Below are 20,744 nucleotides of genomic sequence, written 5' to 3' on the forward strand. Positions count from 1 at the left end.
TTATTTCAAGCAATCAAAACTTTGGATGATTGATTGTGACTTGATTGGAAGAATAAAGATTAAAAGTAAAAGAAGATGCATCTCTATATATGTACATTCACATACGCATGTAATTTATGCCATTATAATTACCATAGTCTTAAATCATAAATAGACATATTTGTACTCATGCGTACACTGATACTATTGCTGTTTAAGCATTCTAATTGAAATTAAATCCTTTTTGCTCGTCCTTTCTTTTTACTTTGTTAGGAATTTTTTTGCAGATTTGTACTTGCATGCCATTAATTATAATTTTGTACAATGAATATTTATTAGTACCTCGGTTTCACATTATTTTGAATACTCGACTTGGATTATGAAAAATATGGGAATTCACTGAGTAATTCGACAACTTGTTTGACACAAATAATAAGTTTCAGAAAATGTATAGATTGATACAATCAGAAATTTTCGGGAACAGATTGCACAGTTTCAAGTATCCGAGTATTCAGATACTTGATACAGATCTAGAATGGGTCTTAGGCCCTCTCAATTTTCCCACCTCTGTGTTACATAGCAGGTTAAAATATAGAAGCAGCATGATCTGACATAGTCTACAGAATTTAGAAATATTTATTTCCCAGAAAGAATCTTTTTCTTTCAGTTTGTCACAAAAAATGTGACTCTTTTTTCTGAAGTGAAGAGTTTTGCACCTCATTCAGTCCTACAAAGTCAGTTTTGCTTCTTCCAGAGGAGATTAAGAGCACAAATACAGTACTTTAGATCGGCAAATAAAGTTGATTTGATTAAGTGATCATCAGTAAGTGTTTTGGACAATTGTTCAGCCCTTTTGGACACAAAAGAGTTTTGCAACACAAAGCTGAATGGAGGGGAGAAGCTGGTTTTAGAGCAGCCAGTCTTGCTGTTTATGAAAAGAAAGCTGTAGGTTCCTTTTTAACTGTTAAGAGTCAGACACTTTACATTGAGAAAGAAGACAGATAGAGAAATCATTGTTTCCAAAAGAGTCTGGCAAACCTTGATATAAGACAGCATTTACAACCCTGGTCTTTTGTCTCATTGCTTAGACATATACGTGCGTGGGTCTTTCTAAAAAAAAGGTGCCGTGGTTCTTTTCACTATTCTTTTAATTATTAACTCCAGATATAGTGACCTGGAATTCAGTAAACAGAAAAGATGCATTGTCTTTGTGTGTTTTGTCACCTGTCAGATCACCACCAATCAGAAAAATCTGTTGAGAGGACGGTTGTGTCCATGTTTGTTTAAAATACTCATCAACTACCACACACCACCTAAACAACATCGTTTGGTCACTTTTTGTCTTTTAAACATTATTCTAAGCCAAAGTGACTAAACATTGCTTTAACATTTAGATGTGACTACAAACACATTTAAAGTAACTATGAGTCGCTTAAATCACTGTGAATCACTGCTAGCAAGCTAACAAGGACATCTTTTCTTTTCCTACATGTCTCTACCCTTATAGAAGCAAGACTTTGATAATGTGATTGAATCAGTCATCTAATTTCATTGGAGTACTTGTGTTGTACCCAGTCTTACTTTTAATTCCTCCATTATGGATTCCACAGTTCCAATCTGACTTATACATTCTAAATTAAATTAAAAAAGAATCTCTGGAGCAGTCCAACTCCACAATTCAGTTCAAAACACTAGTTTTGTTTTAAGAAACTAATGCCTAATTTATGTAACATGCTTTGATGAAAGATATTCTGAATTTGTTTTAGTCTGACTTAAGTATTCTGTTTATTCTCCTACACCAGGATCTTGAAAAGGACCTGCATAATACTTTGCTGGAGCTGTCCACCTTGCAGAGACACAGTAACGATCTCCAAGCGCAGCTCACTACCAAGGAGAGGGAAGTGGCAACAAAAGAGGAGCAACTTCATCGCCTTTGGTATGTTCTAGCAACTAAAAAAAGGTTCTTCCTTTTGTAAATAACCCACTTCACCCTTCAAAATAGGGAAACTTTGTCATTTTTTACATGATAGAAAAATGTATTATTCCCATATAGATATCCTTCTGAAATGCATATCACTTTACATGGGTTACTTCACAAGGAATTAGGTTCCATGTTTGAAGGATTGGGGGTGACATGGATTCCTTCCTTTCTGGCTCACTTAAAGCCATTTTATAAGCCCTGCCAAGTGGATTTGCGTTATAAGGGAAAGAAAAGGGAACGGGGCCGGCTTTGGCTAAGCTTTAGTCGATACTATAAAAACTTTGAGAACTCCAGGAGCCTTACTGTTAATCTTACCCTTTTTTCTAACTACTTTTGTCTTTTAAGACCAGAGGCAATCGGACATGTCAGTCACACCAGTGTTGCATCTTTAGCTAGCTTATTTATAACAATAGTGAATTATAATTTCACAGGAGTGAAATACAGACTCACAGATGATCACAAAAACAGTTCTTTAAAAACTGTGAAAAGTTGTAATTTTGAATAATTAAGAGACATTTTGTTAAAGACCTTTTTTTTAAATTGTTAACTAAGGAAATACAATATTGTACTCACTGGTTGCCATTTTCATTGCCCTTTTCTTTTCCTGCATTTTGCTGCAAATTTAAATCATCCATTGATTTGGTAGCAGCGTTATGCATTTAGAAATATTTACATGGTCAACAGAGCCTTTTGAATGCTACACCAAAAGAGAAAACATTTCATTTTGATGGCTGAAGAACTGTTCATCTCTAGAAGGCCTGCACAATAAATCCCAAATTATTGTTATCGCGATATCAAGCTGTGCATTACGCTTATCCCAAAAGTCAGCGAAAATTGCAATAAATGATTACCATAAATGTGCCAAAACAATCTTATGGCAGCTTGAAGTGTTTAATGAATCAAATAAATCCATTTATGCATTTGACCAATCAGATGGACGCCTTCACATCCTGGATAATTAGTTATGCGAGTTTAGTTGATCAGTTCAATATCATTTTATGTCTTTTCAGTGTATATTTTGTAAATGACAATCTTGTGAATCACAAGTTTCCCCTTTCTAACATTCTTTGTTTAAAATATTTTGGCAAATCTAAAAAAAGGGTTATTAAATGTCTAGGATGTATTATCTATCATTTATGATCTAGGATTCATTAAAGGGCAAATTTAGAATTTGGACTTTTAGTTGGATGGTTTTTATTTCGTGTTCTGTGTGTTTTTGTAGTTGTGACTTTGCAGATGTGCAGACTCTGTACAGACAGAGCTCAGAGCATGCAGCGGAGCAAAGCCACCTGATCAAACAGCTGGAGGTACTCAATCTAGACACACAACGAGTCCTGAGGAACCAGGAGGAGGCACACACTGCTGACACCACCTCATATCAGAGGGTATTCACAGCCACACACGTGCGACAATCCTCAATCTCAGCATCGCTATAGCCAATTTGTTGAATTCCATTCTCCCCTTAGCTACTATGGTGATTTATTTGCCACTTTGCTGTAATTTACAGTCATTGCACTGTTCTGAGAACATTTCTCTAAAACTGTTATGGTGCTGTTGATGCTCTCCGGATACCTGCTGACTATTCAACTTCAGTTAGGATTTGAAAATATGTTTGCACAAAATAAATCATTTAATTTTGAAACATTAAGGTATGGATCTTTTGTATTTTTAAAAAGGAGATTTGCTAGTATAATCTAATAGAGTTGTGAAGAAATAACATTTTACCATCCTGGCATTGATCTTGAAATGAATTTAACAGCTGTCTTTTCACTTTTCAGTAGATTAAACTTTTTATATTTTTATTGCTAAATTTAGCAGCTGTAAAGTTGACTGCAGCTCAGCTTGTTGCAGAAATGCAGTGGGTGGATGTATTTTATGAATAAAGAAGTTGCACATTGGCACTGACAGCTTAAGCAACAGAAAGAAACACTTCAAAAATATACATTCACCCCCATAAAAGGGTCATATCTCCACTTTGCTCTTGTTTTCTGTCTTTTGATTAACTTTGCCAAAATCAAAAAGACATATTTTCTGTAGAGTAACTGTAGTGCATTAGAAATTCACGTCTAAGTTGTGGGATGGGCAGTTGGCGCAGGGTAGGCCCGCCCTTGCTTCCCGACAGCCATCTGTTTACACTCTTGCCCGTTAGCTTACAGCCCCTCACAACCCCAACCTGACATTACTGGTGCAACAATAATGGCGAGCAATATTGGAGCTATGCAGCCGTATAGTTTTTAGCCAGTTTGCCAGCTCACTAGAGGAAAACAAAGACGTATATGGAATTATTTGTCTGCAAGTGGATGTGCATCAGAATAGAGCCAAGCAGGGAGCTTGTGGCTTGCCGTTGTACGTTTTTCATAACAAATATAAGCTTTTCAAACTGCATTTTTTTTCATCTGCATCTGATACACCATGATGTGAATATAGAAATACTCTGAAATGCAATTTTAAGCTTGATTTTCTTCAAACATGTACTCCGTCATCAGAAAAAAACTGCCACAAGAAGACGTTAAAGCCAGTAACAGCACAGTGTTCTTCGGAGTAGGTCTTTAAATGCTATTTCCCTTTTTTCAAACACCATCCTTCTGTTTGTTGACAGCTTTACAAGGAGTTGAGTCAGTGCTACCAGGCTCTTGTAATGAGTGAATCCAAGCTCCGTCAAAGTCACCAGGAACTCAGAAGCCAGTTAGCTGACAAAGACCAGCTCATCTCACAACTACAGGCTCAACTACAGAAACAACAAGAGCAAATTCAACATCCTCAGCAGCAGCAGCAACAGCAGCAACAGCAGGCTCAACATGTAACCCTTTACTCCTCGTCAAACAAACAAACCAACTTCAAGGTAACCTCCTTTTTAAGTTTTACTACTATTTTCAAAACAAGAGATTATTTTTTTTATTTATATTTTTTGATAAAACTTCCCTTTCTCCACTTTTCACGAATGCTTTTTCTGCTATGATTTTAGTGACAGTTTTTTAAATTTTATTTAATGGAACATAACTTGTGTTCCGTCTTTCCAAAAGAGAGCCGGTAATGTGGTGCAAGGGCAGACACATTTGCAAGCACCACATTATCTTGACACTTCAACCACTGCCTGCAGTGGTGGTCTTTATCCAAATCAGTCTTTTGATGGTGCTCTAGTTTAGCCTTGATCTGCCCCTTTCTTTTTTTATGTTCTTACTTTTTGCGCCACTGTCTTTTTATGTAAGTTATCTGATCCTTTTTTTTGCTCTCGCCTGAATTCGGGATTTACCTGCTTTATCAGTCTTGATCTTCTTCCCCCACCCACATAGCAGTAAGACCTTTTAACACACTCCAGTCAGATATAAAAGCTAGATTAGAAGTGAAAAGAGGTGAGTTTAATTGAAGCTTAGTAATGTTCAGCATTAGAAAATGAAGTTAAGGATGCAGTTTTGCATCTGTCAGTCAGCAGGTGTTTGACTTCAGCTATGTACCTTTGAACTAGATGCCCAAGGCAATGCAAAGCCTCAATAGTTCCTAATGATGTGGTGATAGAGGTGCTACGACTTCTCACTTGTACTATATTTTCTGTACTGTTAACTTTTTACGGAGTTGTTGGAGTTTAAGTAAAGTTTCATCATTTGATGGAGTATAAATTAAACACATTTACATTTTTGTGTAAATCAATTTTATGTTAATTTAATGCAACAATAATGTAACAATTAATTAACTTAATCGATGAATCGATTAATTTTCCTATTATTCCAATGATGCAGCCAGATCCATCTGTTTGAGGCTAGTTGTTCAATCGAATTGAACTGACCTAAGCCATTATGTATTGGCATCAAAATGAAACAAATCAATTATAATCTGTATTGGAAAATACTATTTGGATTGAAGCACGGTAGGTTTATTTTACTATAACATAAAAACGACCAAATGCCATCACAGCCGCCCTGGATTCATTTTAGGTCAGTGAAGTGGATCGAATTGGATCGTTCAAAATGAAGTAATAATAACTATCAGCAACCACAAATTATTATATCAATCAAATCGTTGTCAAAATGGACCGTCACACTCCTAGATAGTGGTGATGCAAGCCAAGTCATATCGAAAGTCATATCGTCATAGCAATATTGATCACTTATATCGCACATCACCAGTTTTCCTCGTATCCTGCAGCCCTATAGCAGCACTCTGTCCGTGACCAGCGGATTTGAAAAGTTTGCAAAGGCTAGTGCCAAAGCAAACAGAATAACAAAAGAGTTAGCTTTAGTTGATCAACCGTTTAGTGTTGTAGAGAAAAGTGGCTTTTGGAGACTTGCGGAGTACACTGAACCCCGCTAAACGATACAGAGCAGGCGATATTTCTCTGATACGTGCTTACCTGAGATGTTAACATTCACTCTATTTGAAAAACATCTCTAAAATGTATTCTAGGCTATTTATGTGATATTCAAAACATTTTCGTTTTCAATGAAAAACTCAACAACCACATCTGATATTTGGTAACTATTTTGCAATGTTTTCTTTTTAAATTTGGTTTCAACAAAAATGGTCATTTCTTTGATAATCTTGTTTTTGTAGTTTTATTAAGGCCGCAATATATCGTCAAAGCTGTTTTAGAAAAAAAAAGTTTTTACTACAACCAGTAACTACTTGTTCAGGTGATCCATGAAGAATGTTAGGTTCATAAACCTTCTCTTGTAACCCTCAAAACATATCAAAATATTAGCAAACAAGTATAGTCTTTGTTGGGCATTATGCTTGTAGTTGCAACAACTGCAGGAGGAAAAGTATTAAAAATAAAATGTCTTTCTTAACGTTCACCCATCATGTAATTATTTGTTGGTGCAATATTAGGGCCCAGATTAAACTCCATTTCTTACACCAACTTCAGCAAGATCTTATTTCAGCCTAATGTAATATTTTTTAGTAGCTGCCTCTTGAAACTGTAATTGTGTAATTTGATTGGTTGATATCTTCTGAAACGGCTGCCTCCAGATTGGGGAAGTCAAAAGGTATCAGCTCAAATGTTAAACGAGTTACAATTGCTCTATCTCATTTAACCTGGTTAATTAAACCAGCAGTAAAGTATAAACGGTTCATTTAGTCAGTAATTAAATACAGTACAGCAGTGTTCCCCCAGTAATTAATATTATATTTAGAGAAGATTCAGTTAGTATTGTGTGTATGCAGTGTGGACTTTGGATGGGGGAGAAAATACAAACGCACAGCATTGAGGTTTTTCTGTCCAAGAAAAACTAAGATGCATCAAACTCCTTGTAATCTTCATAATTTAAACAGCTATAACCAAAATAAAGCATGATCGTTTGAATGAGATGGTTTTATGCTAAAACTAACACAATTACTAATGTTTTCCAAATAACACACTACACTACAATAGTACCAGAGTGTGCTAGATTTAAGTTGTAGGACTATAGTTCAAATTGTTAATATATTGGAAGTGTTCTACTAAAGAAAAGGGAATTTTACTAAAAACTAATAATGAAAAATTAATCATTGTTCTTTTCTCCTTAGTTATCAATTTAAAAATATCCAACAGAATCTTCAGACTACCCGCCTGATATGGAGGATTTATTTTACTTCCTAAATAATAAAATAAAATAAAATAAAAAAGACTTGTTTTGTGGCTGCAACACAATATTGCTAGCAAAATGTTTCTACAACATTTTGATTGAATACTAAAGACTTAACACCAAACTAATCGAACCTGTACCCAAAGCTTTGTAACTGCAGGGCCCTTCTATTAGGATGTGGATTTCTACGTATGCTCTGTTGTGTTTGACTTAAGCTGCAAGTGTTGAAGTACATATATTCTTAAATTCTTCAAGAAGTCCCTGTTAAATTTCCAATGCCTAGGTTGTGAGGGCCGATTTGATTAAAATTTTAAATGTATTGGTAAAGGAGAACAACAGTGGAGAGGCTCAGAGCTCATTTAAATATGTGCCAGAGCCATAGCTTTGAATACCGCGCTCTTTCTAGGCTTTCTGCAGACGATAATAAGGAAGGAAACAGCTGCTGTGAGAAGTCTGAGTTTTATCAACTAAAGTTGGATCATCGGAACTTACCTTAATAAATAAATCAAACTCATTTTACTAACATTTGCTGTTAAGATGTAATAATTTGAAGTATGGGGTAAAATGATGGGACACACTGATTGACAGCTGTTTCCAGGGCTTTTTATTTTATTTTACCTAAACATTTTTGATACAATAAAGACAGGTTCATTTCGATGCTCTGAAGTTTGTTTAACAGACTAACAAGGCTCGCTTTTAGATCCTACAATTCAAAAATCTGTTAATGACGACACCTATCTAAACAAGGATTATCAGTTTTGACTTTTTTTTGTTTAAGTAAATTCAGAGTTTAAACTCTTAAACACACGAAACTGAGTTTAAAATAAAAACAAAACGGAGAACTAATTTTTATTCTTTGAAAAATTCAAAATCCTATGGTTTGGCATGTTTTAGTTTTGGATATATTTATTTAGCTTAAGTGTTTTTTTTTTTACTTTTGTCTCTTTTTTTTGTATGATTTCTCTCTTACTAATCTTTCTTATTTATGATTTTAGATACTAAACAATATGCACAAACTCGACCTCCCCATTGCAAGCCTGCAAACAAACATAGTTGTGACACTTTAATAGGTGAATATTTATGTGTATATAGGAATTTGAAATGTAATATTTCAATAGGGTAATGTCCAGATTCCTTTTTAGAATTTTAAAAGTAGGTCAACATGTTCAGTGTTTAAAGTTTTTCTTATTTTCCAATGCAAAAAGATTACGAGTAACTGTGTAGTTTTTACCACTTGTGTTAGATTTATTCCTCTTAAAGGAGCATAAATCAGCTGTGTGTGGCCTTAACGCAACAACAGATTAGCAAAGTTGTGGCTACAAGGTCAGGTGGTCACAATCATAATAAAGAGGAAGGGAATATCCCTCATTAGAGGAATGAATGAACAATAGCTGGAGTAGTTTAGTCTCTGGCTATCAAAGCTGAGTGCTGATTAAACCCCCACATTAGAAACCATAGCAGACCCCAGGCTTTCTTGGCTAATCATCAGACTGAATGAAAGGCAAATTGTTAATTGTGTAGGCAGTCATTCAAAGCTCTCAAATGTTCCTGTTGGCATGGGAATAAGAAAAGTAAACATGGACACTTCCTGAAGAGAATTAAATCTGTATTTAAAATGTTTACTGAAATTTGTTTTGTTTATTTAAAAAAAATGATACAAATCAGAGTATTTTTTCTAAAGAAAGGTTCCCATGTAGATGTTACTTTTAGCTGTCAGCATTGACTCCACTATTGAGTTTTTTCTTATATATTTGATTTGTGTCTGCCAATTTCCCCTTATCTGTTTTTTTACTTGTATTTTGTTATGTGCTTTAGGCTACTTCATTTTTTATTGTTTTAGATATGCTATTGTGAATACTGTATTTTTTAATTTTAAAAAAAGGAAAATAAAACACTTGTTGCCTCTTTTAGTTATATTTCTTCCTCACTTATTATGCTTTTGGATCTAGCTACACAGGTACTCGCATTTCTTGCATAAATCTCCCATCCCCACCTGCCAACTTTTGGGTTTTTTTGTTCTCCAGAAAAAGTAAAGAAAACGCAAAATCACAGTATTTATCTACATTTAGCTCTTAAATCGTCTGACGTCCAGGATAAATACCTAAATAAAATTGCTTGCATTTTCTGGTCAGCCGCTCATCTTGTGCGCGGGATGTTTTTTTGTTTTTTGTTTTTTATCAAAGAATATTGTCGACAGGAGTTTGGCGTTTGCGTTTGAAGCCGGGCCGGATTCGGGGCCACAGACATGCTAATGACATGCAGGCCAGCAGTGTGTTTTACAAGCTCAACTGCTCTCATTAGATGAGAGCGGGTGTGTTGCGCAGTCCATCTCATTACTGAAACACAGCCATGTGCTGCTGCAGAGATCTACACTCACCCATTCAAACACATACACTGGGGTCAAGCAAACTGTGTGGGAGGACTCAGGCCTGCCTACGCAGGCATAAAACATGTGCGGACTCTGTGCTGTACCTTTCCTCAGTTAGCATAGCCCTCATACACACCTTCTTTAATAAGGGAACATAAAAAACTCTTAGATTTAAATACTTTTCCACGCGTTCTGTCGTTCTAAAGATTGGTCTGGATTTGCCTGTGTGAGCACACATTTTTCTAAGCACTGTGTTGCGTGGTTTTCTGTGCCCCCCCCCCCCCCCCCTCCTGATTATAGCCCCTCCTTAATTAACAGTGATCAGATTTGTTTTGTGACATAAACGGTGCATGTGCAGAACATTAGGTCTGGCAAGTCTCATTTCAGATTCCGCTCAAGGGCTCGGCAGCAGACGGGTCACGAGCTTCGGGGAGCACAAGCACAAGCCTCACTCCATATGTTCCTGCTTGCTGCATCCTCACTGGCAAGGGCCACTAGTGCCCGACAAGTTCCCCTAAGAACCTAATCGTGTTCAGTAATTACCAAGGCTGACTTGTTCTTTTCTTTTTCTTTTTTTATGTCTTAGCCTTTTTTCCAATCTTGCCGTACTTTTGTTCACTCCCACTCCACCAGCATCTTCTCTCCTGTCATTTTAATTTCACGCGCTCCCCTATCTGTCAGATTTGCTGCAGTTTCATTATGTTTATTTTGCACCTTTTTATGTTTCTATTCCCTTCAGTTCTTTTCCTGTTTCAGTCTTTACTGGATGAACATCAGGATGGGGTGGGAGGTGGGGGGTGGGGAACTGAGAAAGAGTTAAACACCTCTCACTCCGTCAGTTAATTTCCAAATTGCTTTATGTGGCTGATGCTAAAAAACCCACTTCGTCCTGCTGCCTGCCTGAAAATTATAAGTAATTGTAACAGATGCGCCAATATGGCCAACCTCCAATAAACGAGGCCCCAGATAATTTGACCAGCCCCCTTTGACAGGCCAATTTAATAAAACATGAACAAAATCTTCCTCACTAATAATTTATCATCCACTCTCCTCCCCTTTGGTTAAAGTTGATTACCCTGGCAGTTAACAAGGTCACACCCAGATGCCAGGTTTCTGATAATGCAATCAGGACTTTTTGGAAAAAGGTGATGACATTCTACCCATATTTGCTTGCGGATAACATTCTGTAAAGGTCTTTGTTTTATCACAAAACTTTATATACTTTAGTGTGCCGATCAGAAGTTTTCCGCAGTATTGAAATCAAGCTTTACAATGAAAAACTAAGAGAAACAATGCAGGTGATGATATAAACAGATGAGTGCGCTTGTTGAAGCACTTAATTCAGTGAATGAATTCATAAAAAGTTGAAGGAAAATAACAACAAGATACCCAAACTGTACTACTTTATCTTCCACCATCATTGCAACTTTTCTGTAGGCTGCAGGCTTTTGTCTTCAGAGTTCTTCTTTTACCAGCTGCACACCTGTGGTAGTCTGTTTTATTCATATGTTCATGTTCTAGTAAAAAACCTACCTTTATTGTCTTTTTTTTAATGTTTATATCAAACAAATTTGTTGCCTTTCTTTCCGTGCAGGCTTTGGTTGTAGAGCGGGCCGATGCTGAAAATCTCGGCTCTCACACTGATCAGGCCTCCACCACAGATTCAGATCTCACACCTGAAGACAAGAATTTCCATCCCAGATCTGCTCGCCCCGTCAGAAGACAACAGGTAGGTCAGCTCACTCCTCTGGTAATTATGCCACAGACAGCACCTGTGTGACGAGTCAGCATGCCCTCACGTAACCGTTTTGCTTATATGAGATAGATCAAAGCCACGGAGAAGAAATATCATTAAAAAAAAAGTGCCTGATGAGAATCATGTGATTCAGCAGAGCAAACTTCTGTCAACCTTTGTCCTGAACTTGCCAACACACAAACACAACGCCCCTCCTACTGTGAGCAGACTGGCGTGTGCTGCTGGTTTCACGCATGCCTTGGGCTCAGGCACTGGCTAATTTACCGCTTCAGCAGTACATCATGAACAAGAAAGAGGCTTTTGATCTGCTCTGAATCTCACTCATAAGTTTGGCAGGACACATTTCTAGATGGCCTCACTCACTCCAAGGACGGCCTAAAGACATTGTTTGATTTATACTGTTGTCCTCATTACATCTAACAATGAACCACAATTAAACTCCCCTAAATGCACTGATACTTTCAACACAATTACTTTATTAGATGGTTCTTTCCTAGATGATTTTACATAGACGATTGGCTGACCTAATCTGTCTGCCGTGACACATAACCAGAAAATGAAGTGTATGAGATGCAAAACCAACTTATTTTTGTAAAAATATGCCCATTTTGATCTGAGGAGACACTCCGAATCCAGCTTTTTCACATTTCATATGCTTCATTACACAGAATAAAGCTATGAATTATATTATCATGTATTTTCATGTTGTGCATAATTTGTCATTATCATCAAAGGCTCTGTGTAGTTATTGATCTTTCAATCAACCTTTGTCTGGTCTTTCTCATTTTAAAACTATATTTTTCCTGCTATGGACTATACTCCACCCACATATTTATTATTAATGGCAAAACAATAAGACTTTATAGATGGCTTATCATATTACACATTTTATTTGCTTGTTTAGTAAAAAAAAAAAAAAAGTAAAATATAAGAAATAGGACTTGCAATGAGTTTTTATAGTTCTTTGTATCTGTTTAGAAGCCTTCCTCAGCTAAGTGAAGCATGTTTCACTGCTTTACATGCAATACAAAACCTGTTTGTTAGATTAAACTCAAGTTTTAAAGTAGCATAGTGTTTGGATGTGTAGCTTACAGCAACAAGCACAGTTCTTTTTTTAAATCTGATTTTAAAGTGAGTGTTACTGCTAGCTGAAGTCAGAGACCATTTACAGCCCTACAAAGCCTGCAATTTGCACCATTTAGTGTTGGACTGATACTTACAATTTTGGAAAATCTATTCCTTTCCCCCCAAAAAAAGTCTTGTCTTGTTTTTGAAAAAAATGTTCACTTTGATTCAGAACCCCTTTTGGATTTGAGATTTACAGTATTTCCATCATCTTTCATTTTCCGATTTTTATTTACTTATTTTTTAAATGTATTTTCTAAATGGTTTGGTTGAAATAAATCTATATATTCAATAAAAGTAGTCTTCCTTTAGAAAATACAATAATTATTCATTTAATCCAATAATTAACTTTCTTTTAAAGCAAATTTTGTAATTTTCTTCTTCCAGAAAAAAACGCTTTGCTGTAAGTTTTTAATACAAAATAAATAATTCACCTAAAAAACCCTCCACTTTGTACACTTCACATAACTAGTTGTGTAAAAACTGTTTTTTTCTAATAACCAATCAATTTTTATAGGAAATCTGAGTTAAAAAATTGTATTTTGTTGAGCGTTGTGCAAGTAAAAATCAAACTGAACTCAAATCTTTGGCACTCATACCCCACCCTAATTTGATATTAGTTTACTTTCTTGTTGTATTTTTGGGCCTTTAAGAATCCTTTGTTATATTTTATGTTTTAATAATTTTTTTTAATAAAAAAACATTTTGCTTAAATAGAAGAGTTAGGGATTGATAAACATGTTTCTAAGACTCTGCTGAAAGTTACATGCAAACCCTCATAGAGAGAGGTTTGACTAAAGAGTTTTGGATAGTCCCCACAAGTTACTTTTTAATTGGTCATCTTGAAGTTTCAGTGTTGGGTTTGGATTCTCCTTTTGGTGTTTGGGTTTTCCCCCTGTACGTACAGACGAAGCCAGTTGGCCTGCCACTTATCAGGAATATGCAGATCAATCTGCTAATTAGTTGCATAGAGTCATTAAGGCAGAGTTGGAACACATGGTTGGCACCCATGCAGACATGTTATCAGAGCCGGGTCCACCAGGTCACTGGAGTCAACTGAAGCCCCGGGGCACATTCCCAAACATGTTTAACATGAAAAGGAATTTATGTTGATTTTTTTTTTTTTTAATTGATACAAACAGACCTGGCATTATACTAGATTTTCTTCAGTACTGTTGCTAAAAGGAAGTAGATTCAAAAGATTCAATGCCTTTGAAGTCCCCAGCATAGAATGCTACACTTTATGACATTAATTAAAGACAAAGTTTGTAAGTGTTAATCAAAACACAGTTTCGGATTATGGGTGTTACTGATTAAGTATTCTATCATTAACCTCCTCCTTCTCCTTCTCAATTGCTCATGCAGTCCTGCCCAAGGACTGTTGGGCATTTAGTCGCATTACATATTTTAGCCTGCCATCTGGACAGCCCTGCCTGGCACTGCATGGGGCCTGCTATCCTCTCATATTCATATTCTTCTACCATATTGTTCCCAGCGCTTTTGTACAGCAGAGCCGCAGCACTTCTTCATTTCTTTATTTATTTCTACTGAAGACTCTGGCTCGCAAACTGCACCCCCCTCTAATCGGTAGCTCTTCCAGTTGTCCTATCAAGTGTAACCTGGAGGCCCCTAGTAGAGCAATTAGAGCAGCCTCCCTGCCCACCTCTTGTAATGAAGCCCAGCACATTCTGGAATCTATAGCCCCTTTAGTCTCCCCTAATGGGACATCATTATTGTCAAAGAAACAATGTAAATGGAAATGAACATACTCATTAGCCAGTCACAGGGAGAAACCTTTGCTTCTCTCAGCTTGCAACTCCGGCTTCCAAACACACAGAAGTGAACCTCCTCCCTTTGGCTTCTGCATGGTGCGGCTCCAGCTTGCTTTATTCCTCTGGCAGCCGGGTTGTTTGTGTGTGTGCGTTTGTGTGCAGCTAAACATGTTCACGTTTTACTGAAGATGGGAAGGGAATGGGACGAACATGAATATTTCCATTATTGGCATTCATTCGGTGTGTCTGCAGAAGTTAATTGCTTCATGGACTTGTGCTTTTCTCTGTAAAGTGAAGTGTGTTTGAGTTCTCACCTCAGTGCTTCATTGCTTACCTTCACCCAGGGAACACCTGTTCAGCGGTCCAGGTCTTTGTCCCCAGCCAGCAGTGTGGTGTTGGGAAGCGGCAGCAGCAAGGGAGCCGAACAAAGAATTCAAGACCTTGAAGAGCTTTTGCGATTAAAGGTAAATAGTTTTTTTTACGTATTAAATAAATGCACTCCTTTTCAGGTAAAAGAAACATTTTTTAAAAAAATGGTTTTACCATATTTTGAAAATATTAGTACACAGTACATTATATTACAATATCTGATGCGAAACAATTCATTATATGTTACACTCTTTAGGTGAAACTGTTATGTAGGTGTTCAGCTATTTTGCCTGGCTTTAAAAATGTAAACCTTTCCTCAGAAAAGTGTGATTTCTTTTAAAATGTTGGTTTTCCTCAGATCTTACCGTTTCAGAAAGTTTGTTTTTAAAAAATACACAAACTTGTCATTTCATCTATAAACACACAAAAAAATGTGACACTTCCTGAATCTAGAGGCATATTTTTGTCACCAATCAATATTGACCATCTGTATGGGTTCTGATTTTCAAAAAAACCTTTTCCACCAAAATTTTCCCAAATAAGCTTTTTTTTTTTCTTTTAAACCTTTCCTACTATGCTTTATCTGATCATAAAAACATCTTTTTAGACTCCAAGATGCAACTCCAACTTCCAAATGTTTGTTGCTGTTTCCATGAACCTTTTCTGTTTGCAACTAACAGTTAGAGGTGCTCTAAATGTGTGAAGAAAAGTCAGCAGTTGTTTCCCTAATATCATTTCTGATGGCTGTACTTCTTTTTTTTTTTTTTTTTTTTTAACCTTGTCCTGTCCAACAGCTGGGCAAACAGATGAGAGCTGAGGGCCTCTTGTGTTGGACATATTTTATTTTAACAAGAGGGGTTATTAATCTTCAGACAAACCAAAGGTATGTCTGAATAAACCCCTTTTGGGATTGAGGCCAAACTTTATTAATTTCAAACATGTTTGAAGATCTTTGGTGTTGGACCGGACGGAAAAGGAAAGAGGGGAAGAAGAGAGAGGGACGTTAGAGAGAGGGGGGGAAGGAGGGTGATAGTAGGAGGGGAAGGGGGATAAGACCATGAAGCAGCATAAAGCAACAAGTTTACTGGTTGTTAATCACCATGGTAAGGCTCAAATGCAGTACAAAAGGGGCGGAGCCTGTCCACACACACACCCAAGTGTCAAACACACCTGCTAGCTGCAAAAATGTCCATCTGTCGATATGTACACAAAACAGATAGTGCTCACACGCATACTTATGCCTTAAAACCAACTAGTGTGAAACATTTCAGTCATTCAGTCACGCAAACCGCCAGTGATGGCTGTACTTCTTGGCATAGTGTTGACACACACTAAATACGCCTGACAACTGCTGCAAACGTCTGCTTCAGTAGAGATTTTCACTCTTGCTTTTTGTCAGAAAGTGTTGTGAATGAAATTATCTACAACAGGCTTTTACTAAGCCCCTTAATTCCTCTGAAAACAGACGTTTTTAGACACAACTGTTTTTTTGTTTTTTTTTAGTTAAGTGTTTTGGGTGCATTGTTTTTTTCTATTTTCTTTATAAACCAGACATTCCTGATTGAGCCAAAACAATGAGCCATGACACTTTCCAGTGTGTTTAAAGTAGCCACACTTCTCTGACTATGTCCTGACCGGTCTTACCTTTCGTCCCTACCTTTCATGCTCACATTATTGTGAAAGTATGTGTGTACAGACAAGCAGAGTTGTCCATAGGCTGTAAATTACCAGGTGGGAATGTTCTGATGATAGACGATTTATTTGTATATATTTTGGGCTTGATTGACTGTTTGTCCTTTATGTACTCCATGGTGTTCTTTTGAAGCTTTTTTTTTAAATTTAATATTTCTTTTATCAGCTACCATCAAACTTTTTTCCTTTCTCTATATGGCCCTACTTCAGATTTCCTGTCTTCACTTCTTTTCTTTGTCCTTTTACATCTTTGTGTCTGGCCAGGAAGTGAGGGATTATGCAAAGGTCATCTCCCTTTAGGATACAAATCCCTGGACAACATGAGGCATCATTTCCCTGTCAGATCTGACGAGTCTGAATTATATTACTCGCAGACCGTAATGTTCAACATAGACCGGCACAACATGCATGACTGTCTTAGTTAATTGTGCCATTTACTTGTCTGGTACTTGAGGGTCATTCAGCGAACGTATGCACGGCACAGAAGAATGGAACCAGGATTATTGAGGGCATTGGACGAACACATGATTTAGCTGATTTTTGGAACTAATGAAAGGGCCGCATGGTAAATAGGAGATAAATTGTATCCCTTTGTTGAGTGAAGGATTCTCAACATGTACATGTATTGCTTATCTGACCTGTCTTTTAAGCCAGTATTCTCTGTCAAGAATCAACAATGAGAATCCTCACAAACATTTAGCTTTTTGAGGCAAGAAACCCGCCTTTCATCAGCAGCCCTTGAAGCTTTCCATTTAAACTTTTGGAAGCCCAGTCCTAGTCTCTCCTGTTTCAAAATTGTGTGTTAGTCAGGCCATCACCATGTTGATTGCGACAGCTGAGTGGAAAGAAACATTTCTCTTTATAGTCTTCTATCTGGTAAGAAGTAACTGTTGCTGTGTAATTATTTCTCATTTTCAATGTCCACAGATGTATTTGCTGGCCAAATGAAAGGACTTATTGATTGAGGAAGCTTTATAAGTACTTGGGGAAGTCATGATATGGCCACTTTTATCCAACCTCCTCCAATCACCTCCTATCCCACCTCCCTTCTCTCCTACATCAGTGAACCCCACTGTCAGCCTCAACTTTCCTGTTTTCTCTCAGCTCTTAGTTCCACCAGTTAACACAGCTCTGGTTCAGCCCATTTCATTAGAGAAGAGGTTTTTTTTTTAAGAGGTCAGGGCTGTTTGATGGGGGCAAGGCTGTCTTGCAGATGTCTTCTGTGAATAATTCTCACTAGGGAAAATCCATACATGTCACATTGGCAGCACGGATGGAGCACGGTATGCATGTGCGCACACTCATGTGTCCAGTCCATGTTTGTGTACTCTCTGTGTTCTCTTTGTCCTTGTTAATAATAACAGGGCAGAGAGCTCGCATTTCCCTCTCTGCAGGGTAGCTGTGTCATATCAGCAGTAAACAAGCTCCTTCCCTTCAGAAAGCACTCGACAACTCTCGCTAGCTCTGGCCACTCAAGCAGAAACCTGTCCTGCACTCTTCCATTCACTTTTCTTTTGGCTCGACTTCTTTGCTTTCTTCTCTCTTTTCTAATTTCTCTCCCCTGTCTTTGTCTTTCTTCCACTTTATGAACTGACTTTTCACCTCTGTATGTCCTGTCTGTTAAAAGACTTTCCTCCATTGCCCTTACTACTAAGGTCAATGTGATGGGGAGTGCGGGTGCCCCTGACAAGAAAATCTATATGCTGTCTTCTCCTGCTCCTTCTCTAAAGCAGCAGCCAATTCTTGCTTTGTTTTAATAGCTGTCAACAAAAGTGCCAGCTACAAATCTTCTGCGAGAATCCCCATATCACAACACATGCAATCAAATGGTTCCCACAGTCTGGGAAAGTGCAGCGCTGCTTACTGTAACGTGACACTACAATGCCTTTTATAGGACATCAGTCACTTTTATAGACAAACTGCTCTAGAAAGATTGAAAATAGAAAAATAAATAGAATAGGAACATGTTTATTTCAGTGGGAAGCAAACACTGTACAGTACAGACCAAAAGTTTGGACACACCTTCTCATTCGAATGAATGTTTAATTGCCACTCACAAGAACAAGAAAATTATTGCAATATTAAATAAATTTCTGTTTTTATATCATTTGTTTTTATGTCTAACTATGGGATACGCCCCCTGCCTTTTCCTCAAAAGCACTTATCTCATGAAGCCAATTCTGATTGGCTGGTGATTTTGACCCCAGCGTCACATTTCTAGAAGTGGCCAACGCAACAACATTCAAACGCCTCTACTCACTTCAGAGCGTATTTGAAACCTTTCTTTTTTGGTAGCTAGCTAAACTGTCCACAGATCGGAGGTCAACTCTGTTGCTGAGTGTTGGCTACTCCTGCTTTGGGTTCTCCACCACACACCAAAGCTCACACGCTTTCCTCCAGTTAACACTCTAGGTAACAGGAGGGTTGACACTCCCACCCCTTACACCAGAGGTTATGGGGATTCTGGGGCTCGACTCTGCAGATGCGACAACACAATTTTGAGTAAGGACAAACACCAGTTCTGGTTGCCTTTTGTTGGAACATTTATTTAATTGCCACTCAAAAGTACAAGCTAAATCCTGCAATACAAAAACAACTTTCTAAAGAACCCTTTATCCCAAAATACGTTTCTACGGTGGCTCTGAAGTTCAAATCACTCAACAAATCACGTGGCGCAAAAACATTTTAAGGATCACAATGATAAATAAAAAAGCAGAGCAAATATTAAAAAACAGCATTATATTTTAGCAAACAAGACAAAACTCCAGAGATCAAATCAAAAACGAAAAAAACATTTGGAAAGCAAAAATAATTTCTAGAAAACAAAATTGAAATGTTAGAAGAAGAAAAAACACAATGAGAAACCAGAAAAGGTAGGTATTAGGGGGAAAGTGTTGATTGGATAATGATTTCCACTATCGCTTCATGTCAAATAACTTTTGATTGAAATGATGGACAAACGCCTTTATCCAATCAGCGATGTCCCATAGTAGCTTACCTTTCCTGGTGTCCGTAAATAGGAAAAAAACATTTCGGAAATCAAAAATAATTTACGGAAATCAAAACTCAATGTTCAAAACAAAACACAATAACAAACTGGAAAAGGTAGGTTTGCCTTAAAAATATGTTTTTTGTTTAAGTTCAGAGCACAAGTTCATGAAGATTGAGAGATGAATGAATTGAATGTAAATAGCACTCGATTTTGGTTTGTCAGTTAACTACACCTGCTTTTTATTAAGGTTGCATACATCATTGGGATTGGATCCAGGTATTTTAAGGCAATGGCAAGGTAAAACTTGTACAAGACACCAGTTAATTATTTGTTTAGTTTAAACGATTATCAATTATTGTCAGATTTTACATTTTTCTAAATCTCCAAATGTGTCTTTCTTTAGTTTATCCTGATCCTGTGTGGAAATAATGAACTGTTTGTTTTATGTTGTCTGTCAACTTGATGTACTAGCATACTTTTATTTTAACAACTTTTAAACTGTGTCTTTCCTTTGAGAATACATCTATTTACTAAAACATTTTTGTATTTGTTCATTTCAGACCAAGGAAATTGAAGAACTGGGAAAAGCACACAAGAAACGCCGTGAAAGGATGTGTTTGATTCAAAACTACTACAAGACAGTTAGAGATCAGCTTAAAGAAATTGAGAAATCAAGTGGCTTGTGAGTATCCTGTTTACTCTCTTGTAGTGTTGTTTGTAAATTGTAAATAATTCCCAACATTGCAAAAAATGAGAGCTCAAGAATATTGACAAACCACAATATCTGCTGCTTCCATATATTTTACATTTGATCTATAAATTGTAAGGGAGGATATGTGTATACCTTCTAATGCATCCGTAATCACGCCCCCACCAATAACTTTTTATGAATAGATATATGATGGTCCGATATTTTGTCCATGAACCCTGACTTTAAGGAAAAACAATCCTGACATTTGTGGAAACATGACAAGTTTGTTTTATTAAGATGTTTTTTAGACATCTAGTAGGCTTTACCATTATTTATAAAGCATTTTGTCTACAGTGTCAAGTGTTTTGTTGTGTAGTGTGTTGTGTTTGCTGTGCGTTTGTTAGTTTTGACGATAGAGTTTTCACTGTGACCTCAAAGTGAGCTTTTGGCTGAAGAGT

The 20,744-nt window shown here is 37.0% G+C and overlaps 1 protein-coding gene across 9 annotated transcripts in view; it reads left to right on the forward strand.

Moving 5' to 3' along the window:
- The window catches only part of LOC101171889 (centlein, centrosomal protein), a 202,270-nt gene that overhangs the window by 120,892 nt on the left and 60,634 nt on the right, over window positions 1-20,744 (forward strand). For all 9 annotated transcript variants that reach the window (XM_078943539.1, XM_078943535.1, XM_078943538.1 and 6 more), the window contains 6 exons: window positions 1,782-1,915; window positions 3,183-3,345; window positions 4,560-4,802; window positions 11,484-11,618; window positions 14,887-15,006; window positions 20,156-20,277. In XM_078943539.1, the coding sequence (XP_078799665.1) occupies window positions 1,782-1,915; window positions 3,183-3,345; window positions 4,560-4,802; window positions 11,484-11,618; window positions 14,887-15,006; window positions 20,156-20,277 (917 nt within the window). The remainder of the gene's footprint in view (window positions 1-1,781; window positions 1,916-3,182; window positions 3,346-4,559; window positions 4,803-11,483; window positions 11,619-14,886; window positions 15,007-20,155; window positions 20,278-20,744) is intronic.

The sequence above is a fragment of the Oryzias latipes genome (genome assembly GCF_053564925.1).
Source record: "Oryzias latipes strain Hd-rR chromosome 1 unlocalized genomic scaffold, Olatipes_Hd-rR_3.1 chr1_Y".
NCBI classification, from domain to species: domain Eukaryota; kingdom Metazoa; phylum Chordata; class Actinopteri; order Beloniformes; family Adrianichthyidae; genus Oryzias; species Oryzias latipes.